We start from the raw sequence: 27388 nt of genomic DNA, 5'->3' as shown, positions 1-27388 counted from the left end.
TCAGTTTTAATTGGATTTTGAACCAGCTAAGTGCTCTGATACTTGCTCACCAAAATGTTTCTAGAGCCAAGGACAGTGATCTACTCATAATTGGAGCCAGGAGTAAGATAGGGAAAAATAGGTCCATGAAGGGCATAGATGGTTGGGTTATCTGTACTGGGTCAACTAGTTTCATGCCTGAACTGTCTTTGTTTCATGTTTTGTTAACAAGACAAAACAAAAAAAGCTGTGTGACTATTGTATTTTGCCACTTTTATCGTTTAATTTTAATGTATTAAAAAGTTATTTGAAACTATAGAAAATGATTTATTCAAAGATGTTTATTGTGTGCCAAGCACTGGTGATACACTAGTGAACAGGTCCTTCCTTTACTAGAGCTAATGGTTTAGTAGGAAGAGGTGTATTAAACACATACACACACACACACACACACACACACATACATACTATCAGGTGGTGGTAAATGCTGTAAGAAATTAGAGCTGGTATGCGAGGGCGATGGGTAAATTTGTGCTGTGCTGTGGTCTGGGAGGGTTTCTATGAAGTGGCCCTTGAGCAAAGATCCCAGCGAGGTTAGAAAGCAGGGCAGGTAATCCAGGGAGGTTTCTTTTCCCTGTTATTGCCCTTCTATTGCATACCGTATATGCAAGAACACCTAGGTGGATTTTCATCAGATTTGGATGGAATTTGACTTGAACTGACTTAAAATGTAAGCTACATGAGGAATGATGAAAGGCCTTGTGACCTCTGGTTTAGATACACATACCATCTGTATTCAGCAGAGATCAGTAGTTTCAAATACGAGTTCCAAATAGAAATTCACAGCGTACATGTTCTGTATTACCGAATTGTGTTGATTTGTAGATGAGCTCCTTGTCACATGGGCAACTTTGTGTAGCAACAGGAATTTATATACAGGTGGTTGGTTTTCTTGAGCAACATCAGATAGGGAAGGTAGCACCCAAATTTTACTTAATTATAGCCAGCTCAAAATCCTGAAGGAAGAATGTAACTTTTGTGTCCCAAGGTGGTTGAAAGATTTAACTGTGACAAGTTGAATAACATATGTGAAATAGGCCCCAAAATCTCTTGTAGGGAGTAGGTCCTTAAAGATTGAGTCCCATCCATGGACATTTCAGTGGTGATTATGTTCTTAAAACTTTGTCAATTGATGTCAGATACTTAAGCTTATTGTAAAATAAGTTGTTTGGTGAGACTTCTATTTTTGTTTTTTTTTAAGATTTTATTTATTTATTTATTTATTTATTTATGTATTTAAATTTATTTTTGAGACACAGCGCTAGCAGGGGAGGGTCAGAGAGAAGGAGATACAGAATCTGAAACAGGCTTCAGGCTCTGAGCTAGCTGTCAGCACAGAGCCCCACATGGGGCTCGAACTCACAAATCGTGAGATCATGACCTGAGCCAAAGCCAGATGCTGAGCCACCCAGGCACCCCAAGATTTTATTTTTTAAGTAATCTCCACCCAGTGTGAGGCCCAAACTCAGGACCCCGAGATCAAGAGCTGCATGCTCCACTGACTGAGCCAGCCAGGCACCTCAGAACTTGGAACTTTTAATTACAATAATTCTGTCTTTTTTGGAGATGTTGGTTCTTTTGCCTGGAATAATACTATCCTTGCATTGTGTTTTATCCATTTGTTACCCTTTACATGGCCTAGTCACTGAACTCTCCCAAATTGTGTTTTACAGGAATACTCAGTTTGGCTTTGAATAATGTAGTGTACTAACAGCTTTTGTTAAGTGATTTTATTTTTGGTTACTTTAATTATATTTTAAAAGCTTTGTAAGAACACTGATCTTGTGCCCTTTTGGTTGACTTTGAATGATGTTTGTACATACTGTTTTAGTAGAGTATTTTAAGCACTGAATTCTGATGTTATCTCTGTGGAAATGGAATTTTACAGTGTGTCCTGTCAGTTTGCAAAGATAATGTATTTTTGATAATATTTTTGCAAGTTTTGTACGGATGCAAATGGATAATGCATTGATAAGTAATTGAGTATTTCTTGAAGTGGGTATTAGAATTAACTGATTTTAAAAAACAGTTTTGAGGCACCTCAGTCATTTGAATTTCTGACTCTTGATTGTGGCTTAGGACATGATTACACAGTTGTGAGATTGATCGAGTCCCTTATCAAGCTCTGTGCTAGGCATGGAGCCTACTTGAGATTCTCTTTCTCCTTTTCCCTCTGCCCCTCTCACCTGCTTTCATGGTCTCTCTCTCAAAAACAAAACAAACAAAAACACCAAAAAACCCCACAGATTCAGACCTTTGAAAAGTTTCAGGGTTTTTTTTTAAGTTTATTTATTTTTGAGAGAGGGAGCAAGCAGGGTAGGGGCAGAGAGAGAGAGGGGAGCCAGAATCCCAAGCAGCTTCCACACTGTCAGCACAGAGCCTGATGTGGGTCCCAAACCCACGAACCGTGAGATCATGACCTGAGCCAAAATCAGGAGCCAGACCCTTAACCTACCGAGCCTCTCAGGTGCCCCTAAAAATTCTCATTTTTTAAAAGTGATTTACCTGGGAGTGCCTGGGTGGCTCAGTTGGCTGGGTGTCTGAGTTCTGCTCAGGTCATGATCTCACCTCTCATGAGTTCGAGCCCCACGTCAGGCTCTGTGCTGCCTGCTTGGAGCCTGGTGCCTGCTTCGGAATCTGTGTCTTCCTCTTTCTCTGCCCTTCCCCTGCTCATGCTCCATCTCTCTCTCAAAACTAAAATAGATCATTAAAAATTTAATTAAAAATAGAAAAATAATTTTAAAAAAGTGATTTACCTTATTATAAGATATCAAATAGACTAAGGAAAAGAGTAGTCACCTATGATTTTGTTACCAAGAGATGGCCATTGTTAACATTCTCTTGTGTAATAATTTCTTTCTGATTTTTTCTATTGTTTAATGTATTTTTTAGAATTTGGATTGCAGTGATATGTTATAAACTGTTTCCCTCTTTTTACTTAGTTAATAGTGTATTATGAATATTTTCTTATGTCTTTATTATCTTTTAATATTAAAACATTTTATTAAACTTTTTAAAAATATTTTTTTATTTTTGAGAGAGAAAGAACACGAGCAGGGAAGGGGCAGAGAGAGAGACACACACAGAATCGGAAGCAGGCCCCAGGCTCTGATCTATCAGCACAGAGCTCAGTACAGGGCTGGAACTCACAAACTGCAAGATCATGACCTGAGCCGAAGTCGGAGGCTTACCTGACTGAGTCACCCAGGCACCCCTAAATAAATTTTATTTAATACTGCTCAGTAAAATAGTACACATTTTTTTTGTGTACCAGCAGTGAATGCGTGTAACCACCACTACAGTTAGGATACAGAGCAGTTTAAACACCTGTGCTATATATCCTTTATAGCCTATCCTCCTGCTCCCCCTTCTCCTCCAACTTTTGGCAATCATGTTTTCCACGCTCTTAGTTTTGTCTTATCTAGAGTGTCCTAGAAATGGAATCTTACAGGATATAACCTTTTTTTAAACATTTACTATATATATGTGTGTGTGTGTGTGTGTGTATATACACACACATATATATATATTTTTAAATGTTTTATTTATTTTTGATAGAGACAGAGCATGAGAGGGGGAGGCGCAGAGAGAGAAGGAGACCCAGAACTGGAAGCAGGCTCCAGGCTCTGAGCTAGCTGTCAGCACAGAGCCTGACGCGGGGCTCGAACCCACGAACGTGAGATCTGACCTGAGCCGAAGTCGGAGGCTTAACCGACTGAGCCACCCAGGCACCCCTATTTTTTTTTTTTTTTTTTTTTTTTTAGAGAGAGTGAGAGTGCAAGTAAAGGACTCAGCAGGAGAGAAAGAATATCCCGGTCAGGCTCCAGGTGTATTTATTTATGTAACCTTTTGATTCTGATTTTTTTGCAGTTAGAGTTGTTATATATATCAATAGTTCATTTCATTCTTTAAAATTTTTTTAAATGTTTATTTATTTTTGAAAGAGAGAGAGAGAGCAGAGGATGTGCAGAGAGTGGGGGAGGGGCAGAGAGGGGGGAGGCCAAATCTGCAGCCAGCTCCAAGGCCTTGAGTTGTCTGCACAGAACCTGAGGCGGGACTCGAACCCACAAACCGTGAGATCATGACCTAGGCCAAAGTCAGGTGCTTAACCGACTGGGCCACCCAGGCACCCTGTATTGTTAATTTCTATAGCTAAACAGTATTTCACTGTATGAATGTGTCACCATTTGTTTAGTCAATCATTCATTGAAGGATACTTGGATGTTTTCAGCTTTTGGTGATTATGGGTAGAGCTATTATGAACATTTGAGTACAGGTTTTTGCGTGAATGTGAGAGTTTATGTTTCTAGGATGAATATGTAGAAGTGGGATTACAGGACCATTTGGTAAGTGTATGTTTAATCTTATAAGAAATAGTCAAATTAGTGTGACTGTGCCATTATGCATTCTCATTAAAAATGTATGAGTCCACTGTTTTGCATCATTATAATTATAAGCGCTTGGTTTTATCTGTATATTGTCAAAAAGTCAATACTACCCAAAGTGATTTACAGATTCATTGCAATTTCTATCAAAATCCCAAAGATATTTTTTTGCAGAAATAGAAAAACCCATCATAAAATTCACGTGAAATCTCAGGGGACTCCCAAATAGCTAAAGCATTCTTGAAATAGAAGAACAAAGTTGAGAACTCACATTTCCTGATTTCAGAATTTACTGCAGTATTACAGTAGTCAAAACAATGTGGTACTGGCATAGACAGACACAAAGACTGGTGGAACAATAGACACAGAAATAAGCCCTCTCACATGTGGTAACTGATTCTCAACAAGAAGGCCAGCACCATTCAGTGGGGGAAAGGACAATCTCTTCAAGAAGTGGTGCTGAGAAAACTTGGTTATCCACAGGCAAAAGAATGAAGTTGGACCCTTAAAAGTAACAGTGACAAGTATAAAGCTTTTAGAATAATAAAAAGAGGGAATCTCCATGATCTTAGATTTGGCAGTGATTTTGGGGGTAAAATATCAAAGGCACAGGCAACCAAAGAAAAAATAGACAAGTTGGACTTCATTAAAATGAAAATTTTTTGTGCATGAAGGACCCTATCAAGAAAAATTTTGGGGGAGTGCCTGGGTGGCTCAGTCGGTCCAGCTTCGGCTCAGGCCATGATCTTGCGGTTCGTGAGTTCGAGCCCTATGCTGGGCTCTGTGCTGACAGCTAGCTCAGAGCCTGGATCCTGTCTTCAGATTCTGTGTTTCCCCCTCTCTCTGACCCTCCCCTGCTCAAGCTGTCTCTCTCTCTCTCTCTCTCTCTCTCTCTCTCTCAAAAGTAAATAAAACATTATTTTTTTTAATTAAAAATATTTTTTTTGTGCAAGAAGGATGCTATCAAGCCACAGAATATGAGAAAATATTTGCAAGTTACATATCCAAATATATATAATTAATATCCAGCATGTATAGAAAACTTTGACATCTCAACAACTGCAAAAAAAGAAACAACCTGATTAAAGAATGAGCAAAATACTTGAAGATATTTCTCCAGAGAAGAAATATATAGGGTCAACAAACATACACAGATTTATCATCACTAATAAGGCAGTACTGCTTCCCACCAATTAAGATGGCTGTTATAAAAATAATAATAAGTGTTGGTGAGGAGGTGGAGAATTGGAATCCTTGTTGTACACTCTTGGTGGGAATATAAAATAGTGCAGCTGTTATGGAAAACAATATGGTGGTTCCTCAAACAATTGAAAATAAAATCATGATATCACAGTTCCACATCTAAAAGAATTGAAAGCAGGGTCTTGAAGAAATATTTGTACATCATGTTCACAGCAACATTATTCCCAGTAGTCAAAAAAATAGAAGCTACCCAAGCGTCCATTGATGGATGTATGGATAAACAAAATATGGTGTCTATATACAATGGAATATTAGCCTTAAGAAGGAAGGAAATTTTGACGTATACTGCAACATGGATGAAACGGAAGGCATTATGCTTATTGAAATAAGACAGTCACAGGACAGACACCATGTGACTTTAATTATATACGATACTTACAGCAGTCAATTTCACAGAGACAGAAAGTAGAATAGTGATTGCTGAGCACTGGGGGTATGGAGGTGGGAAGGAGGAGTTAGTGTCTAATAGTTCTAAAGCTTAAGTTTTGCAAGTTGAGAAGAGTTCTGTGGATGGATGGTGGTGATCGTCGCATGACAGTGTGAATGTACCTAATGCCACTCAGCTGTATACTTAAAAATGGTTAAAATAATGGGATGCCTCGGTGGCTCAGGCGGTTAAGCTTCCAGCTTCAGCTCTGGACATGATCTCATGGTTGTGTATTTAAGCCCTGCCTTAGACTCTGTGCTGACAGCTCAGAGTCTGGAGCCTGCTTCAGGTTCTGGGTCTCCCTCTCACTGCCTTTCCCCTGCTCTCACTATGTCTGCCTGTCTCTCTTTCTCAAAAACAAACATTAAAAAAAAAGGTTAAGATGCTAAATTTTGTGTTAATTTACCACAATTAAAAATAATTTAAAAAATCAAATGGCCATGTTAATGTGGGTCTGTCTTTGGATTCTTTACTGTTCCATAGATCTATATGTCTATCCATTTGCCACTACCACACTTTCTTGTGGTACTATATTTTGTTTGCTTGTTTATTTTGAGAGAGAGGGAGCGAAATCAAGAATCGATGCTTAACTGACTGAACCACACAGGTGCCCCTGTTTTATGATTTTAAAACTATTGTAAACTGTTTTTGTAAATTTCAGCTTCTGATTGATCATTGCTAGTGTATAGAAATACAATTGATTGTTTTTTGTGTATTGATTTTGTTTACTGTAACCTTGCTAAACTCATTTATAGCTCTAGGAGTTTTTAAAAAATTTATTATTTAAAATTTATTTTAAAATTATTTAAAATTTATTATTTTTTTAAAACATTTAAAATTTTTAGAGATAGAGACAGTAAGGGAGGGACAGAGAGAGAGGGAGACACAGAATCTTAAGCAGGCTTCAGGCTCTAAACTGTCAGCACAGAGCCCAACGCGGGGCTCGAACCCACAATGTGAGAGATGCAGGACTCAAAGCCACGAACTTAAGCTGAAGACTTTAGCTGAAGATCATGACTTAAGCTGAAGTTGGATACTTAACTGACTGTAGCTCTAGAAGTTTTAAATTAATTTGAGAGAGAGGGAGAGATTGAGAGAGAGAGAGAGAACGAACATGCAAGTGAGGGAGAGGGGCTAAGGAAGAGAGAGAGTCCTAAGCAGGCTCCATGCTCAGTGCAGACCCTGACCTCGGGGTTCTATCTCAGGACTGGGAGATCGTGACCTGAGCCAAAATCAAGAGTTGGACTCCTGACTGACTGAGTCACCTAGGTGTCCCTAGGAGTTTTGTTTTGTTTTGTTTTTTTTTAGATTTCTTGTATAGGTTAATCATGTTGTCTGTGAATAGGAACAGTTTCATTTGTTACTTTTTAATCTGTATGGCTTTTAATTTTCTCATTTCTTATTGCAATGGCTAGATCTTCCAATATGATGCTAAATAGGAGTGGTGAGAATGTGCATCCTTACCTTGTTCCTGATCTTAGGGGGAAAGTATTCAGTTTTTTACCATTAAGTATGTTGATAGTGGTAGGATTTTTGTAGCTGTCCTTCATCAAGTTGAGCAAATTCTCTTTCATTTTTTTTTCTGAGTTTTTTTTTTAATCTTGAAAGGATGTTGTATTTTGCCAAATGTATCTACTGACTTGATTCAGTTTTTCTTCTTTAAGCTATTAATATGGTGGCTTATATTGATTGATTTTTGAATATTGAATCATTTTTGTATTCCTTGGATAATCTACTTGGTCCTGGCATATTATTATTTTCATACTTGCTAAATTCCATTTGCTTTTATTTTGTGGAGGATTTTTTTCATCAATATACATGATGGATAATGGTATATAGTTTTTGTGCTTCTTCTAGACTTGGCATCAGGTTAATGCTGGTCTCATAAAAACGAGTTTGAAAGTATTCATTCTTCTGTTTCTTGGAGGAGGATTGAGTAGAATTGGTGTTACTTCTTACTTAAATGTTTAGTAAAATTCTGCAGTGAAATCAGTAGGCCTGGAGATTTGTCTGGAAGATTTTTGACTATGAATTCAATTTCCTTAATTCAGATTTCATTTGGGGTGTTTTGGTAGTTTGTGATTTCAAGGAATTAGTGTATTTCATCTGTATTTTCAAATTTATAAGTGTAGATGTGTCTTTATTATTCCCCAGTTATCTTTTTAAATTTGTAGTATCAAGTTTATTTATTTTGACAGTCTAACTTTTCAGATTAATTTATTTTGACAAACTAGGTTGTGAAATTTATGTGCATAGTGTTCATAGTATTCTCTTACTATCTTTTAATGTTTGCAGAATCTATAGTGTATTTTCTTTTTCATTCTTGATATTGTAATTTGTGCCTTTTTTCTTTGCCAACTTTGCTTAGATATTTGCCAATTTTATTCATCTTTTCAAAGAACACTTTTTGTGTTGATTTTCTCTATTTTTTATTTTCATTATCACTGATTTCTTCTCCTATCATTACCTTTTTTTTTGTTTTGTTTATTGTATGTTTATCTTTTCTTTTTCTACTTTTAATTTTTTTAGAGAGAGGGAGGGAGAGAGAGAATCTTAAAAAAATTTTTTTTCATGTTTATTTATTTTTTAGAGAGAGACCGATCACAAGTGGGGAAGGGGCAGAAAGAGAGGGGAACACAATATGTGAAGGAGGCTCCAGGTTCCAAGCTGTTAGCACAGAGACCAACGTGGGGCTCAAACCCACATACGGTGAGATCATGACCTGAGCTGAAATCAGACATTTAACCAACTGAGCCACCCAGGTGCTCTAGGGAGAGAGAGACTCTTAAGCAGTCACATACTACTGACTAAGCCAGTGAGGTGTCCCTTACTCTTACCCTTATTTAGAAGGGTAAAAGTTTCTTGTAGACATCATAGAATTGAATTGTGAGAGTGCTTGGGTGGCCCATTCAGGTAAGCATCTGAGTCTTGATCTCAGCTCAGATCTTGATCTCAGGGTTGTGAGTTCAAGCCCTGCAGTGTACTCTGTGCTGGGCATGAAGGCTACGTGAAAAACAAAACAAAGAATTGGATTGTATATATGTTTTTCAATTCATTCTGACAATCTCTCTTTTAATTGGCATATATAGGTCATTTGCATTTAATGTAATTGTTAATATTTTGAATTATTCTATTTTATTATTTACTTCCTCCTTTTTCCTCTATTTCTTTCTCATCTCCTTCCTTCCCCTCTCTCTCTCTCTCTCTCTCTCTCTCTCTCTCTTTCTTTCTTGTAGTCTCTATGCCCAACATGCATGGAGCTTGAAGTCCTAACCCCTTGGTCAAGAGTTACATATTCTACTAACTGAGCCAGCCAGGCACTCTGGGTTATTTGATATTATTTGACATCTACATGCATTGAAAACCCTCTCAGACAATGTAATAATCTTTGTTTTCAATTGTCATATGTATATATATTTGATGTTTATTTTTGAGAGTGAGAAAACACGAGTCGGGGATGGGTTGAGAGAGGGAGACACAGAATCTGAAGCAGGCTCCAGGCTCCGAGCTGGGTGTGTACTAGGTGGCTCATTCGGTTAAGTGTCTAACTTTGGCTCAGGTCATGATCTCATGGTTTGTGGGTTCAAGTCCTGCATCAGGCTCCATGCTGACAGCTGGAGCCTGCTTTGGATTCTGTGTCTCCTTCTCTCTCTGCTCCTCCCCTGCTTGTGCACGTGCTCTCTCTCTCTCTGTCTCTCTCTCTGTCTCTCTCTCTTTCAAAAATAAAAAAAAGAAACATTAAAAAAATATTTTAAACAACCAAGACAAAAAAAACCCACTGGTTATATTTACCCATATATACCATTTCTTTTTTTCTTTTTAAGTTTATTTTCTTTAGAGAGGGAGACAGACAGACAGACAGACAGATACCCACACCCACACCCGGAGTGAGTGGGAGGGGCAGAGAGAGAGGGAGAAATAGTATCTCTGTGCTATGAGTGCAGAGCCTAATATGGGGCTTAATCTCATGAACCGTGAGATTATGACCTGAGCCAAAATCAAGAGTCAGATGCTTAACTGACTGAGTCACTTAGGTGTCTTGATAGTTACCATTTCTCTTTAGTATTCCTTCATTTGAAGAATGTTTTCACCTTTATTCTTTTTTTTTTTAATTTCACCTATATTCTTGATGGACATTTTTGTTGGTATGGAATTTCTTTTTCCTTAGTACTTAAAAAATGGTCTGCTTCCTCATGAACCCTGTGGTTTTTAATGATAAATGTATTATTACTTCCATGTAAATAATGTGTCCTTTTTCTCTGGTTGCCTTCAAGATTTTTCTTAGATAGTTTTCAGCAGTTTATTGTGTCTGGCTGTGAATTAAAACTTGTTGTTTTGTGACGTTTCCCCGGCCCAGAAAGAAGATCCGCACTAATGTGAGGTGTTAGTGTCAATTTCAGAGGTCTGCAACCCCTTATATTTCTCAGGCTATTTCCTGAGTTTGTAAATAAAGTGTTACTGGAACACATTTTACACCCATTTATTTACATGTTGCCTATGGCTGGTTTTGCACTGCAGGGACAGAGGTGAAGGATTGCGAGAGAGACCATATGTCTAGTGAACCCTAAAATATTTACTAATATGACCGTTTTCACAAGAAGTTTACTGATCTCTGGTGTAGATGGAGGAATTTGAGTTTTTCCTGTTTTAACATTTCTTACATGAATTTTTTTTAATGTAGGCTTATAAGTCATTTTACAAGTAATTTCTTTTCTTTTTTTTTAATTTTTACTGTTTTTATTATTTTAGAGAGAGAGAACATGAGCAGGGGAGGGTCAGAGAGAGAGGGAGACACAGAAGCTGAAGACAGGCTCTAGGCTCTGAGCTGTCAGCACAGAGCCTGATGTGGGACTTGAACCCACGAACTGTGAGATCGTGACTTGAGCCAAAGTCGGCCGCTTAGCCAACTGAGCCACCCAGGTGCCCCACAAGTAATTTCTATACAGAGTTCTAAAAAGATGCAATATGTGATATGGGGTATGTGTCAGCATTTCTTCCTTCTTTTTAAAAACCAGAAATGGGGGGGGGCGCCTAGGTGGCTCAGTCGGTTGAGCCTCCGACTTCGGCTCAGGTCAGATCTCACGTTCGTGGGTTCGAGCCCCGCATCAGGCTCTGTGCTGACAGCTAGCTCAGGGCCTGGAGCCTGCTTCCGGTTCTGTGTCTCCTTCTCTCTCTGCCCCTCCCCCTCTCATGTTCTGTCTCTCTCTGTATCAAAAGTAAATAAAACATTAAAAAAAAAAGTTAAAAAAAAAAAACCCAGAAATGGGGTTGCCTGTGTGGCTCAGTCACTTGAGCATCCTACTTTTGATTTTGGCCCAGGTCATGATCCCCAGGTATGTGAGATTGAGCCCAGGGTTGGGCTCCAGGTTGAGTGTGGAGCCTGCGTAAGATTTCTCTCTCTCCCTCTGCCCCTCTTCCCTGCTCTTTCTCTCTCAAATTAAAAAAAAAAAAAAAAATGACTTTTTTGCCAATTTTTCTTGAAAACATAACAAACATTAGTTAAGCATAGGTTATTTTTGAGTAATTTATTTTCACATATTTTAAACTCATAGGGCAAATGAAATAAGTAGATGGTTGATGCAAAAATGGGAGAGACAACGAGAGGGAGACTGAGGATTCCAAGTGCCTCTGCGCTTACAGCAGAGAGCCTGATATGGGGCTTGAATTCATGAACCATGAGATCATGACCTGAGCTGAAGTTGGATGCTTAACCCATTGCGCTACCCAGGTGCCCCCAGATTTACATTTTATAGAGGTAGTCTTGGGAGATACAATTTCAGATTGTTGTAAGTTTATCAGTATTATTGGTTAACGTTAAAAGATATTGAGTGGTAAATAGTAATGCCAATAAAATCATTAGCTGGAGCAACATTAATAAAAGTATAACTCAAGATGTAATATTCTATAGGATTTTGAAAACATGTTTTCTTACCGAGTGACACAGTCAAGCTCAGGTACAGATTTCTTGGTTTCTTCATCTCTTTTATGACCTTTCTGTACTTAACATTGTTACAACTAAAAAATAATAAATGTTGATTTTACCTCATTGTGAAACCTGTCCTGGTTTGCTCAATTTGGGGTCACACTTAATTATACATGGATTTCATTTTTAACTGAAATTAGAGAATTTCTGTCCTCTGGCTAATTGCTTGCTCAATAAAAGACTTGTTCTAACACATAAGAAGTTGAAAAGTTCCACAAGATATTCTTTGTTCATTGCAAGATATTTTTGTTTCACACAAATCTAGGACTTTTTTTAAAAAAAGATTTTATTTTTAAATTTTTATGTTTGTATATTTTTGAGAGAGCACAGTCAGGGAGAGGCAGGGGGGTGCGGGGAGACAGGAGATCCGAAGCAGGCTCCACACTGATAGCAGCAAGCCCGATGTCGGGCTTGAAGTCATAGTCTCAAGATCAAGAGTTGCATGCTTTACTGACTGAGCCAGCCATGCACTTCATCTAAGACTTTTCTAGGGGCAGATCAGTAAAACTCATCTTGAGCATGCTGTCAGATTACATTAACAAAGCTCTTCATCTCAAAAATAAAGTCTTCAGGTTGAGTAAAAGATTGAGACAAAGGGTCTTTAGCAGGTTCAATAACCTTCCCTCAAAATTCGTGTCTACATGGAATTCAGACTGTGATCTTATTTGGAAGTAGCATCTTTACAGATGTAATCAAGATGAGGTCTGCCAACTAGGAGATCCTTCAAGGGAGTATGGCTGATAATCCCCTACTTCCTTCCCCCTGTGCAGTACAGCCTTCAGTCATGGATGGCCTCCCCTAACTAAGGTCAGAAACTGGGAACGAACTCCTCCGAATGAACATAGTCCTGTTGCGTGCTGCTGTACTGGCCTGAAGAAATTGCCAACAAGACTGCTTAGTCACTATGCATGACTGAGTGCTAGTATTGTGTAGTATAAGAAGTCAAAAAAACAAGGTTGACTTTTTTTTCATCTGGTGATGATTCTCCAGTGACATTCTGTAGTATTCTCTTGGGTTGTGTGGAAACCTATTTGGAAACTCTGGTATAAAGTCTCACTCACATTTTATACCTCTCTGGGGAAATTTTAACAAATTATAATTTTTATAAATTGTTACTTAACCTCACATCTCTAAAACAATAAAGCAGAATTTGCAGCTTGTTTTAAAAAAATTATATAGTTATGTGTGAGGGCAGGCCACATAAGGGAAATCTAAGTACCTTCCTTTGCTAGAAACCTAAGATTGCTATAAAAAATAATAGTTTAAAAACTATAATGAATGAGTTTTGTTGGAGATTTGAAATGATCTTTACAAGTTTTTACACAGTTTTACTCTGAGTTTGTATAACTTGTGTTTCTTGTGGTTTTACCTACATATAGAAGCGCTAGATACATATTTCTATTTTATTGTATTGCAGACATTATTATCCTATATGCTAACATGTATTTCAAAGCTCTGTTTCTGAGACTGAACTATATAGATTTTTGTTTTGTTTAGGTAATGAATCGGTTTTGTAATGCCTCCAAGGTGTCTGTTTGGAGTCCAAAATCCCATATTGGGATTAAGAATGTCAACCCAATATTCATTGGTTATAACATGCCTTACAGTTGTTCTGGAGGTTGAGGACTAGGACCCTGACTTACTTCCATTTTTATGCTTTTGTATCATTAGGCAGTAGCAGTACTGGTTCCTGGGATGTTCTGTAGAGTTGTGGGGGGGTTTAGGATGAGATGCTGGCAGCAGAATTACTTGCCCACAGGGAAATATCTTCTCTGATAGAATAAAATTTCACAATTGATCATTTTTAAAGTCCTTTTTACAGAAAGTATTTATAGCAGAAACAATATGACTCTCCTAAAAAGTCTACAAAATTAAGTGTAGAAACTGATGTTATCTTAAAAAAATTTATTTTGATACTGTATTCAAAGCTTTGTGCCCATCTGTCACTGTCAGATTTTCTAAGACTTCTTGAAATTCCACTCTGACTTATTCTGAGAAATTTTATGGTTCATTTATTCACTGATTTTTTCCATTAAAATACCCTTCTGACACTGACTCAGCAGAAACTTCAGAGAACATTGATCTTCAGCAGTAGTTGACTGTTTTGTTGGTGGGGGTTGAAGTAGAGGCTTAACTAGTTCTATTAACCTAGGTTATAGTTATCTATGATTTTATTTCAGATATGAAAGCCCTCAAAAACTTTTGTGGTAATTACCTAGAAACTGCCCATGCTGACTTTATGCTTATTGAAGTTTTCAAAAAATGAGAAATACTGAATTTTTTTAAATTTTGTTCCGAACACTTCTTAAAAGTAGTATAGTACAAAGAACTTCCCTGTATACTTTACCCAGTTCTACCAAATTTAATTTTAAATATTTCACATTTCCTTATCATTTCCACACATCTATATACATACTTTTGCTCTGCTGAGAATAGGTTGCATGTATCATGCCCCTTTATCCTTTACTATTTCTAGGTTCTTTCCTTTCCCTTCCTTCCTTCCTTAAGTTTTATTTATTTAACAAATCTCTATACCCAGCATAAGGCCTGAACTCATGACCCTGAGATCAAGAGTCTCCTGCTCTTCTAACTGAGCTAGCCAGGAGCCCTTGTTTATTTCTAAGAACAATTATATTCTCTTTTAAAATAGGTCTATAATTGTCAAGTTCTGATAATTTCACATTGATACTTTTATCTGAGCTGTAGTACATATTACAAGCTTATCAGTTGTTCTAATAATGTCCTTTAGAGCATTTTTTTTTCCATGCCAGGATTAAACACTGTATTAACTTCCATGTAAATACTTATTTTTAATAGACTATTGGCCTTTAAATCTTAAGTGTTGAATTTTTGTTCTTTTGACAGCGAAACCAGGTGGACAGGTGAAATGTCAGTATATATCTGCGGTGGATAAAGTTATATTTGTGGATGATTATGCAGTAGGGTGTAGGAAGGACCTTAACGGAATCTTGTTGTTAGACACTGCTCTGCAGACTCCAGTTTCAAAGCAGGATGATGTGGTTCAGCTTGAATTACCTGTCACAGAGGTAAGTTGAAATAAATATCCGTGTACTTTTCTACTTAATATAATTTCAGACCTATTAGTTGTTAAATGAAGTTAGGTTGTCCTTTGACAGCATTATGTATGTATCCCTTCTTGTACATATATAGAATGAAGAATTGACTTGTAGATCACAAGTTTGTTTAATTCCTCTGTATAATTAATTGATGTTTATTGAAGTGGTACTTAAGTATAAACTGTAGAGATTAAACTGTAGTAGAGATTCCAAAATACAGTGACTTAAGCAATATTGTTTTTTTCAGTAACAGGGGAGCGCTAACTTTACATCTCTCAACACTTAGCTTCCATCTCATGAGTCCAAGATAGCCGTTCTCAGTCCCATTAGTATTTCCCAGTCACAGTGAAAGGAAGGGCAAAAGGCCAGAAGAGCGCACACACTGGTGTGACCCCCTCCCTTCCTCTCTCCCTTTGTTTCTCTCTTCTCTCCCCTCTCTTCCTTCCCTTCCACTTTTCCTCTCTCCTTCATTCCTTCTTTTTTTTTTTTTATAAACATCTCTTTTTTCAAATTTGTTTATGTTTATTCATTATCGAGACAGAGAAATAGAGCATGAGCGGGGGAGGGGCAGAGAGAGGAGGGAGACAGAATCTGAAGACAGGCTACAGGCTCTGAGCTGTCAGCACAGAGCCCGACGCGAGGCTTGAACCCACAAACGTGAGATCATGACCTGAGCTGAAGTCGGATGCTTAACAGACTGAGCCACCCAGGCGCCCCTCCTTCTTGATCTCTTTCATAAACTCTCTCCTTGATCTCTTTTATAAACTCTTTCATAAACTTTCAAACATCCTTTTCAAGCTCATCCCATTGGCCAGAATTTAGTCACGCGGTCACATCAAGCTGAGAAGACTGGGAAAGAAGAGGTAGTTCTTTATTTTTTTAAAATACTAGCTTGGGGCGCCTGGGTGGCTCAGTCGGTTAAGCCTCCCACTTCGGCTCAGGTCAAATCTCACGTTCGTGGGTTCGAGCCTCGCTGTCAGGCTCTGTGCTGACAGCTAGCTCAGAGCCTGGAGCCTGCTTCCAGTTCTGTGTCTCTTTCTCTCTCTGCCCCTCCCCCTCTCATGCTCTATCTTTCTCTGTATCAAAAATAAAACATTAAAAAAAAATACTAGCTAAAGGGAAGGGATGAATATTAGTGGACAACAAGTAGTCTTTGCTCTGTATCATGTCTCTTAACAATCCCAGTTTAAAATTTTAGCTATATGTGTATTAACTGTAGAGTTACATATTCCTTACTTAATTTTGTATGTCCACCTTAATTTAAATTATTTTATGTGTGTGTATTGATGTTCATGTAATTTAAAAGTATACTTTTCAAAGTTACTGGAATTTTATGAGACTGACGCACTGCCCGCTGCGTTAAGAAGGCACCTTGGAATTTTTAATAATCTTAAACAGAATATAAACGATTATAATGCTGTGTTCTCTAATAAAGTAAGGTACCATTTTTGTCTATATACCAAGTTGTTAATTACGAATTACTTTGCATTTGGTGGATTGATATGATTAGTTGATAAAACCAAGATAGCATATTTCCCATTTTTAGGACATGAAAAATGTCTGTGTAAAAACAAAGTGCAGTGTAAATGTTTTTATTCTTTTTTTGGAAGGCTATTAAAGAAAAGATACCAATATGTCTGAACTTAGATTTCATTTTCAGTGTCATATCACAGTTACCTATTATATTTAATATTTAAAGTATGTTGCTGGAAGTCAGAGTTCTAAAAAGAGTAGCCCTCTTTTTGTCATTGGAATATCTGGATCTGGGGTCTTGTCTAAAATTTTTGGACAAATGGGGCACTTGGGTGGCTTAGTTAGATAAGCACCTGGCTTGGTTTTTACTCGGGTCATGATCTCACCATTTGTGAGTTTGAGCCCCGCATCAGGCTCTGTGCTGAAAGTGTGGAGCCTGTTTGGGATTGTCTCTCTCTCCCTCTCTCTCCTTCTTCCCCGCTTCCTCTCTCTCACGATAAACTTAAAAAAAGTAAATAATTTTCATGCGTAAAACAAAAAAGTAAATAAAATTTTTGGACAGAGAATTAGTTTTAGTTGTATTGAACATTTTTTCATCTTAGTTTGAGGAATTTATACGGGATGATTTAAGGCTGATATCTTCATAAAGGATATGTATTCTGCGATGAAAGATGGTATCAAACTATTCAGGTTTTAAAAAGAACTGCAGAATTAAAATAAAATGTTGGAATATTTATAATGAAATAGACCCTCAAGTCCGTATTTTTCATTGTTTACTGACTGGAATGTTAGGTATTTACCTGACTTTTACCACGTCCTCCACCTTGTTGACCTTTAACATCCACTTGCTGATTCCTCTCTATTTACCTAAATATCTGTTGGTCACATGATATTGTTTGTATACCTTCCACCATTCCAGGCATTACTTTACTGCTTCACTGTCTTCACTGAAGTATGGGGTGCTAGGTTTGGTTAGATCAGTGTGGATGTATTTTTTTCCATATGTTGACCATGCATTTCTGTTAAGGTCATTGATTTTGAATATGTGGGGAAAATGCAGAGGGCTCTTTTATATTACCTGCAGACTTAGAAAAACCCTCTTAGAGTTTTGCTTAGTTTGAGTAGTTAAAACTCATTGAAAGATTTCACATTTATCCCTTTTAAAATTTTACCTTTCATTTTGTTTTTGAATGTTTATTAGAGAGAGGGAGGGAGAGGTGGGCAGGCAGAGAGGGAGACAGAGAATCTGAAGCGGGTTCAGCACTAGCAGCAGAGAGCCTGTTTCAGCGCTCAAACTCATGAACTATGAGATGATGACCTGCGTTTAAGTTGGCGTTTACCTGACTGAACCATTCAGGCACCCCTACTTTTCATTTTCGATTATGGTGTCAGTTTGTCCAGTTTTTTTTTAATGTTTTATTTATTTTTGAGAGAGAGAGAGACAGCATGAGCAGGGGAGAGTCAGAGAGAGAGGGAGACACAGTATCCAAAGACAGGTTCCAGGCTCTGAGCTAGCTGTCAGCACAGAGCCTGACGTGGGGCTCGAACCCATGAACCACGAGATCTTGACCTGAGCTGAAGCCGCTCAACTGACTGAGCTACCCAGGCACCCCTGTCCAGCTTTTTTTAAATCTTGCTTTGTTTGATAATAACTTCCATGGATTGAAACTTTATTCTGTGATACTACACTGAATACATTGCTGTATCTCATTTAATTTTGTAGTAGCCCTTCAAATCAATATATGGTTAATTAAGTTCGTTTAAAAAAGTAAAAAAGCAGTAAACTTTAATATAGTACTTGTTAGAATCATTACACATTAAGATATTTGAATAAGGATCTGAGTAATGCTTTTTGTTGTGTTTAATTTTCTGTTCATCCTTTTTTTCTTTTCTTTTCTTTTTTTAATTTAGGCACAACAGCTCTTATCAGCATGTGTAGAAAAGGTAGATATTTCTAGTACGGAGGGTTACGATTTGTTCATCACACAGCTCAAAGATGGTTTAAAAAATACATCCCATGAGACTGTAGCAAACCACAAAGTTGCTAAGGTAAGACGTTAAAACAGAATTACCTTGTTTGGGATTATATCACACCATTATACTTTTGCCTTTCTCTGTCTTTCCCCCACTCTCCACCACCCCTTGCAGATATTTCAGGTCTAGATTTTTCCTCTCCTTTAGAGAAAAAAAATGTGTTTTTAAGTTATCTCAGAGTTGAAACTGTTTTTACTGAAGTTTAACTTCAGGTTACGGGAACTTTTGCTTTGTGCCTAAAGCTTCTGTGCTTGGTGGCTCTAGGTTGGTTGAGAGGCTGAAAGAGAGTTCCTGGTCAGGTGACAAGCTTCAGTGAGAAATGGAGTATGTATTTGAAATTGGGACCATTTGAGTTTTTGCTGAAATAATTTTGGGGTCGCATGGCTAGGATGTCTGTGTGAGATTGTGCTTTGAGTATATGTACTTATATGTACTTGGATATATTTTACTGATTTTTATTTTTTGTCTAAGTTATAAGTGTGAAACATATAAAATTTCTGTACCAGAGGCTGCAAGGTAGAAGGTAAAAACCATTTTCCTAAAAATAATTTTTGTGCTTATAAATACCTTTTTTCTCAAGTACAGTTTTAACTATACAAAAATGTGATATGCTGTCATCCCTTGGGGCTGTGTAACAATACTGCTGACTGGGTGACTTATGTACAACAGAAATCTATTGCCCACAGTTCTGAGGGCAGGGAAGACCCACATGGTCAGGGTGCCAGCATGGTTGCCTTTTGGTGAAGTCCTTCTTCCTGGTTCATATTTGGCTCCTTCTCACTGGGCCCTGACATGATGGAAAGGTCAGGGGATCCTTCTAGAAGGAGTCTCTTTAAGAAAGGCGTTAATCCCATTCATGAGGGATTAAGTACCTCCCAATGGCCTTACCAGTACTGATACCATCACCTTTGGGGGCTAGGACTTCAACAGATGTGTTTTGCAGAGGGGAACACACACTCAGACTGTAGCATGTGTCTTGCTTTTTTAAATTGATAAATGTATCTTGGGTATCTTTGATATCAATCCTCACATCAGCTGTATCCTTACTGATGATTTTTATTATAGATGTTCCATGATATTATTAGCTTTTATTTCACTGATGGGACATTTTATTTTGTAAAATAGAAATCATATACTATGCATTCCAACAGAGAATTTATCGTAAGGAATTGATTTTAACGTGTGTTTGAGAACTGAAATAGTGAAGAGGAAGCTGAGTAAACCCGCCGACAGTAACTGCAGGAAGCAGCTATCACCTCGGGCCGGAGGAACAGGGGGTGAGAGCTATCAGCAAGCACAGATTTAGAGAGTGAGCCCTGTGGGCCTGGGGTCCAGGCTTCCCAGGAGGAGCTGCTGCCCAGCTGGTGGCTCAGGAGCTTAGGGACGGGAGCTTGTGAGCTGAGACACAGATCTCTGAAGAGAGGTGCAGCCTGGCTGGTGTAGCTGCCTCTGAGGAGCTCTGTGAGACCGGTTCTGGGAAGGCTGAGTGAACAGAACAAAATGCTGAAAATGGTAGGAATCACTGCTGCCACCTGTGTTGACAGTGGTGACAAGTAATAGCAAGGGGAAGTCTTTCCGCCTCATCGTACTTTCCAATTTCCATCCTCTTCCTTTTGTCAGAACCTGAGAGCCAGGAAACTGGGCTGGCAAAGAAGACATACAGTTGGCAGAGTCCTGGCCCTAACATGATAGGGAAGAGAAGTAAAGGGTCAGTTTGGAGCTCAGAGATAATAATAGTTTCATAATTGGCACAGCGTACCCGTCAGCTGCTTCCCATCTCCATGCACACTATCTGTACACACCTTTACTACTAGTACAACAAGAACACTCTGCTTTTATTTTTTACAGATGAAGATTTCCGTCTCCCTGTCCTCAGAAATGAGAGACACACAGTTCCAAAAATATTTTATAAATCCCTAGATGATAGTAACTACTAAAATTTAGTTATTTTTAGGTCTCATTCATTTAAGTAACGGAACTGTACTACCTAAAGACTAAACCACATCCAAAAATTCTCAGATGAAATAAGTCTATATGTCTATCTGCATCTATATGTCTGGATCTACCTAGAAATTTATATTCATCCATCCATCATGTGTAATAAGAGGGGAGGAAAATGTTCATAGCTGCTGTACCCTTCAGTCCTGTAATGGTCAGGAGGATATACTTGATATTTATATCCTCCCCCTACTGCCTGTTTCCTATTTGCTTTGTCCTCAGCACCGCAGCTGGGCAGATGTCTTTATGTGGTGAAGTCACCCACCCGAGTCTTCTCTTTTGCAGGATCTAAATCCTCAAGGTGCTATTGTAGTTTTTGTAATCGTCTGTTCACTTTTACTATTAGACATGGAAGGACTTGGAAGCATCTAGAGAATCTCTTTGTTTCTAATTAAGTTCTCCTTGCCCATGTTAGTTACCGTTAATCCAGTTTGCTTTTGTCAGTTTCAATCATACCAAGCAGGAGAATACCTGCCTTCTTTACCTGATGATCTAGTAACAGGAGGAGCCTCAAACTGCTAGGTAGCATCTGAGCACATAATTCAACACAACCATCGTACTCCTGGTGGAACATGTCTCCCTTGGGTTTTAGGACTGCTAGAGCTTAAAGCTAGAAAAAAAAAAACTTGAGTGGGTTATTAAGTATAATAGCAACCCTATTGGGAGAAACTGTGAGGTGGTTTTGTTTGTTTTTTTGTTTTGTTTTGTTTGCTTTTTTTGTTGAGTCCTGTAAGGTAGAACTCCTCTTATAGTTAGTACCAAAACTGAGGCTTTGGTAGGGCACTACACTTTTTTTGTCAGACCAGCTCCTTCTGGATGATATACCATGGTTAGACTAGTCAGGTTCCTGGGCAAAGTTGTGCAGAATGCCATGATAGTGCATAAGCCATTCACTTAGTTCACAGACAGTGTGATTTCATATGATAGCAGAAGCATTTTGGGCAGAAAAGTATGTGCCTATCTTGAAAACATATTTGTTATAGCGATACAAGTTGATGCCTAATCCATGGATCAAGGAATCCAATATAATGAACCTGTAATCAGATAGCTGGATATTCCCCCATGGAAAATGGTGTCATATTGGTGGCTCAGCTTTAGTATCTGCTGTTGGTAGAGTAGGCTGTCACCTACTTAGTCTCGGTGTGGGGAAGTTTATGTTGTTGTACCTGTACATCCCCTCCATCTCTGTCAGCATGGCACTTTGCATACAGGTCTATTGAGCAAGCATTGGAGTGGCTGTGGAGAGAGGGCAAGTGTGTATAATTTGTCCATATCCTCAGGAGTAGATGTTTTTTGATGAGCATTTGTGTATTTCATAAATATTTTCACATTCTTGTTTATTTTGAGAGGTCTGTCCATAGACCTTTACCCGTGGCTGTGATCCTGATGTTTCCAAATGCCTGACCGTCAGCCAAAAAATTAGCTACTGTCCTTTAATCAGTGAGGATCTTCACTTACAGACAATACTGAATCCAGACCAAGCGAACAGCCAGTATACTGGTTGACATTCGGCCCACTGAGAAGATTTACCTGCACTCCTGTCCCGAGTGGGGTCTTAATGTTGTAGCCATCCCTTTAGGGTGGCATGGATGTGCAGAACCATCTGTAAATCAGAGCCAAGGTTTTCCTTCCACAGTTCCCTCATAAGGAGTTCTCTGTGAAGCCATCAGTGCTGAATGAGAAGGCTGGATTATAACAAGAGTAGGTATTGAAGAAGTCTGAGTTACTTATCCAGCTCGTCCAAAACTGGCCTTTTAGACTTTCTCAAGACTGATTTAGAAGTCACCTAATGAAGGCAACTTGTCTTTTGTGCCCAGTATTAGAGTTTGGTGTGTCACATAACATCTAGTTTGTGTTGGCCAGCTCTGATTGCACAGACACATATTTCATGGATTTGTGTTCATTTCTGTCAGGACTGTGAAGACAGAACTGTTCTCAAAAGAACAGTTATTTACAGGAGAGGACATGGTTTTACCCTAACATTTGTGCTGGTGGTTGTCCCAGTGCAGCTGGCCAGACAGGCCTTTCCGGATCTGCACTTGCCGCACACACTTCTCCTGTCATTGAATATGCTCCCTGGGACAGATGGCCGAATCCCTCATGGTTCAGCCAGGGCCTGCCGCAGAGCTTCTCGTTTTGTGCCTCATGTATTCTTTGAAAATTGAGATAGAGCAGCATACTCAAATATGCTGACTATTGGGTCCAGAATCCAGTTAGGCCCACCAAGCACTGTGCCTCTTTTCCAGTATTTGCTTCTGTAAATTGAAGCAGCTTATCTTTTACCTTCAAGGAAATATCCTGACATGCTTAGACCGCTGGACCTCCAGAGACTTCACAGAGGCTGTAGGACTCTTGAGTTTTTCTGGGCATTATTGATCCTCTCTGGCTTGCATGTGTCTTACTAAGGAATGTAAGTTCCTTGCTACTTCTACCGCATCTGGACCAATCCAGATCTACAGCATCCAGCATGATGTAGTACACAGACCATTGTGGTGGTCACAGGATGTTAAGTTTATCAAGGTTTATGCAGACTAGACATGGTAAAGAACATGAGATACAGTCCCAGGTTAAGACTGAAGCTTGATCGTTACTGTCATATAAAAGCAGTCTACTTAAAAATTGGTATAGAGAAAGAGTAGTTTACCAAACTGTAACTGCCTGCCAGATATCAAGAGATTTGTTGACTTGCTACAGTAAAGATACCTCATCTGGAACAGCAGCTGCAATTGAAGTCATCTGATAGTTTATAATCCACAGTTTTTCTTTCAGATCCATTTACATTTTGCGTAGCCCAAACAGGCTAGTTAATAAAGGTGAGATAAATGAAAATGAAGTTAAATGAAGGTGAGATAGTATGAATACCCCTGTATCTTTCAGGTCTCTTACAGTGGTATTAACCTGAGAGATTTCCTCAAGAATGTGGTATTCCTCTGGTTTAGTAGCTTTCTAGAGGAATGGAAGTTCTAGGTGATTCCATTGGCTTTTCTTCCTTTACTAGTTTTTAGAGAGGACCAGAGAAACAATGTGAAAAATTTTCTAGTTGTGTTTTTTATCTCTTCCAATTATGCATTTGGTAACTGGACGCATAATTACAAGACAGGTGCAAGGGATCCACAGAGCTCACTGAGACAGATTTTGGCAAAAACTCCATTAATCACTTGACCACGTCAAATCCCCACTTTCAGTAGTGGACCACAGTGATATTTTATATCAGTTCAGAGCCACTGCTTTGTAGTGCCTGAAAGATCTCAATATATCCTCCTGGACAGTGACCGTAGTCAATGTCTACAGGTGCTTTTGCGGAAGGTTTGGAGTATGCTTTACAGTGAAGTGGGGCACTGTTGTGTCCTCTCTCAGAGGATTCAGGCAGGAGGCTCTTCAACTATGAATGGGTTCTAGAAAAAAGTCAGAGGCCTTCAATTTCTGTCTGTCTGCCTGTCTCTCTTTAGCAATTTAAGTCATGTCTCTGTCCACAAGTTTTTCTAGTTAGGTAAGTAATAATTTAGTAGGCTGCCTAGAATGTTCTAGACACAGTGGAAATTATAGGTGAGCAGGGATAGGTTATAAAAATGAAATTGTTTTATTATCTGGAAGAATAATACTGAGCATCTTTGCTTTCTAACTTTTTGAATAATTTTTATGTTAAATAATTCTAGTTAACATTTGTTGAATGCTTACTGTATTAAACATTGTACCAGTTCTCACTTGAATTTTCATTATGTGAGTAGGCATTTGTTTTTCCCCATATCACAAGCTGGAGACTGAAGTTAATTTGACCAGGGTCACATAGTTGATGGTGAAGATGGTCCTGGAATCCATGTCTTTTTAACTACAAGATCTGTGCTTTTAGTTATTTTGCCAAATTATACTGACAACAGATATATAAGAGTCTGTAAACTGAACTAAATCTGCATATGCCCAGTAATGATACACTGTACAGTATATTCTTATGAATGGATATGTTTGAGTCCCGAGTTTGTGCTTAACACTGTAAATGTGCTGGAGGAATATGTAAAACAACAGGTGATTTTCACTATCCTACATTGTTGATGCGTATGTAAGAAGATGTGCTACCGTCAGGTTCCAAACTGTCTTTTTCTAGTTGAGGTTTCATTTTTTCTATAATTGCAATTTTCTGCTTTAAATGATGAGTTAATGGAGTAAACTGATCTGAGACTGATAGTTGTTTATTTTATAAGGTGTAAATTAGGGGTTTGGTTTAAACTGTTGAATACATTCTCCTTTGCTTACACTCCCAATTTATTTCAGTGGGCCACAGTTACATTTCATCTTCCTCATCATGTGTTGAAGTCCATTGCCAGTGCCATTGTGAATGAACTCAAGAAAATAAATCAAAATGTTGCTGCCTTACCTGTGGCGTCCTCAGTGATGGACAGATTGTCTTACCTCTTACCTAGTGCTCGTCCAGAACTTGGAGTGGGGCCAGGCCGTTCTGTGGACAGGTATAATTTTGCTTATGAAGAGATGTGACAGTGAAGTTGAGTTGATTAGGTTTTTGGATTAACCAAAAATAACAAAAATTTAACTATGACTGAAAGTGTATTTCAAAATAATTTTGAAAACCATTCAGATTCCTATATCAAACTACCAAAGTGAATTATTATTTGAATTGCTATTAAATAATTTCTTTTGGTGCCTGGAAGGTATTTTAAGAGGTCATAAAACTGTATTTTGAAAATTTCGGCTCTGTACATAGTAAATATTTGAGTCCACTTAAAAGTATAATTAATCAATACATAAGAATATTTTGCCTGGTTGAAATTTTGTGACCTTTGAGATGAATTTTCATAAGTTGAAAAGCCATGCCAGAATCTACATATAGGAGAAGAGTTGGAAAATCAGTTAGGGCAGTATTCAATTACAGGTTCTCCGCCTCCTCCCCTGGGTTTAAGCAGCTCACAGAAATCCTACTCTGGCCATTATTTTCTTCAGTAGAGATTCATTGAGGTCCTGCTCTGTGTAAAAGAGTAATATGTAAAAACTCAGTAATATGTTCATTTAAACATTAAATTTGAAATAATATTCATCAAGTTCTTACTAAAAGTACTGAAGTTTAGAAATGCTGTAAGGAAATACTAAATCTAGCAATTTTGATAAGTTCACATGTGCCTTCCCATGTATAAGGAAACTTTTACATTTTACATTTTCATTGGTTGTGAATTACAACTTCCTATGCTTTTTTCTGAAGTATATTTATAAATAGTACGTGCTGATGTTAACAGAGGCACTACTGAATAAATTAGCTTTGAACTTCTGTTAAGTGTGGCTCTTACATTAGTTTGCAATATTTATTAGCTTATCTCTTGGTAAACTTGAGACTTTTGCTTAATCAGTTGCCTGTTTTTTTTATTGTTGGGTGATTCTATTATATAAATAACTTTTTGTTGTTAACATTTGGGAAGGATTTTTATATTCTGTAGTAGTATTGCAGTCTCTGTCTTTTAGGTAAAATGTAGAGACTGTGATTTATAATCTGGATAGCCTTCAGATAATAGGTGGTATGGCTGTCATTAAAATATTCCTTAGAACATGTCTGGAGAGGGGCTAAAATATGTACCTGGAATAAGTATTTCTTTTCCTAGAGCTAGGCCTATCTTAAGATTAGAAAACAGCCCTTCAGAGCTATTTTCTTTGTGAACAGTAGCTGGCTTTCTAAAGAAATCCATGCAAGCTGTGGTAAATGTCTTATTTTAGGAAATGCATTCACTGGATAGGATATTCAGTGTTTCTGGAGGTGTTTAAATGTCTCAAAATACTAATTTTGATGTAGTCTGTGCTATTTTTTTCCAGTAGAAATGCATTTGTAAACCTCATGAGGATGTTCATGAACCTAGGTTTGTTGGAGGTTTGAGTCAGGGTCTGTTAAATGCTATTGTTCTTTTGTTTGGTAATACAAGTAAGTGGACAGTTTTCTGTCTGACACAAATCCTATTTATAGCCTGTAAACAATAAGGCTTTTCTAAGCCAATGACTGTTTTTTTCCCCTTTCCCTTTCCTTTTTGTCTTTCTTTTTCTTCTTGTTTTTCTTTTTCTTTTTATTTTTATTTAGAGAGAGACAGAGAGAGATCAAGCAAGAGGGGAAGAGTGGTAGAGGGAGAGAAAGAGAATCTTAAGCAGGCTCCACCTGAGCTGAATTCAAGAGTCAAATGCTTAACCAACTGAGCCACCCAGGCACCCCTGTTTTTGTTTTTTTGTTTTGATATTTTTTAAACCAGAACACAACTGTGAGTTAAACCTAAACTCACTGGCAATAATATAAGAAATTATGTGCTAATTTAGAGAAGAATTTAGAGAAAAGTATTTTTCTGGTCTCACTGTGATGACCTTTACCACTTTTTTCTTTTTGTCCTCTTCCTGTTTCGATTTTTGTATTTGGAAAGATAAGCTTTACTCACCAGTTCTTTCTTTCTTGAAGCCTTTTAGACTTTCTACATTCAGTATCATTCTTTAAAAAAATAGTCCAGGTTGGGGTGCTAGCTGGGTTGGTTGCTACAGCATGCAATTCTTGATCTTGGGTTTATGAGTTTGATCCCCCACGTTGGGCATATAGCTTACTTAAAAAAGTAAATTGAAAAAACTCACTTAAAAAAAGCCTTGGTTATAGGTAGTCACAGTGAGCTAATATATTTTAATATGAAAACATATAAGAAGATTTCCTTTTCTGATAATTCCCTGAAGGGTACAGCTT

The 27388-nt window shown here is 38.0% G+C and overlaps 1 protein-coding gene across 9 annotated transcripts in view; it reads left to right on the top strand.

Annotated features, from left to right (window-relative positions):
* Positions 1–27388, top strand: part of BIRC6 (baculoviral IAP repeat containing 6) — a 229667-nt gene that overhangs the window by 11944 nt on the left and 190335 nt on the right. For all 9 annotated transcript variants that reach the window (XR_003908004.1, XM_029937980.1, XM_029937977.1 and 6 more), the window contains exons 2-4: positions 14963–15144; positions 18559–18696; positions 24949–25142. Coding sequence is in view for 8 of the 9 variants with exons in the window: in XM_029937980.1 (XP_029793840.1) it covers positions 14963–15144; positions 18559–18696; positions 24949–25142 (514 nt within the window). In the remaining variant the exon portion in view is untranslated. The remainder of the gene's footprint in view (positions 1–14962; positions 15145–18558; positions 18697–24948; positions 25143–27388) is intronic.

Source organism: Suricata suricatta, chromosome 4 (assembly GCF_006229205.1).
Source record: "Suricata suricatta isolate VVHF042 chromosome 4, meerkat_22Aug2017_6uvM2_HiC, whole genome shotgun sequence".
NCBI lineage: Eukaryota > Metazoa > Chordata > Mammalia > Carnivora > Herpestidae > Suricata > Suricata suricatta.
This window is presented reverse-complemented; position numbering and strand designations above follow the sequence as displayed.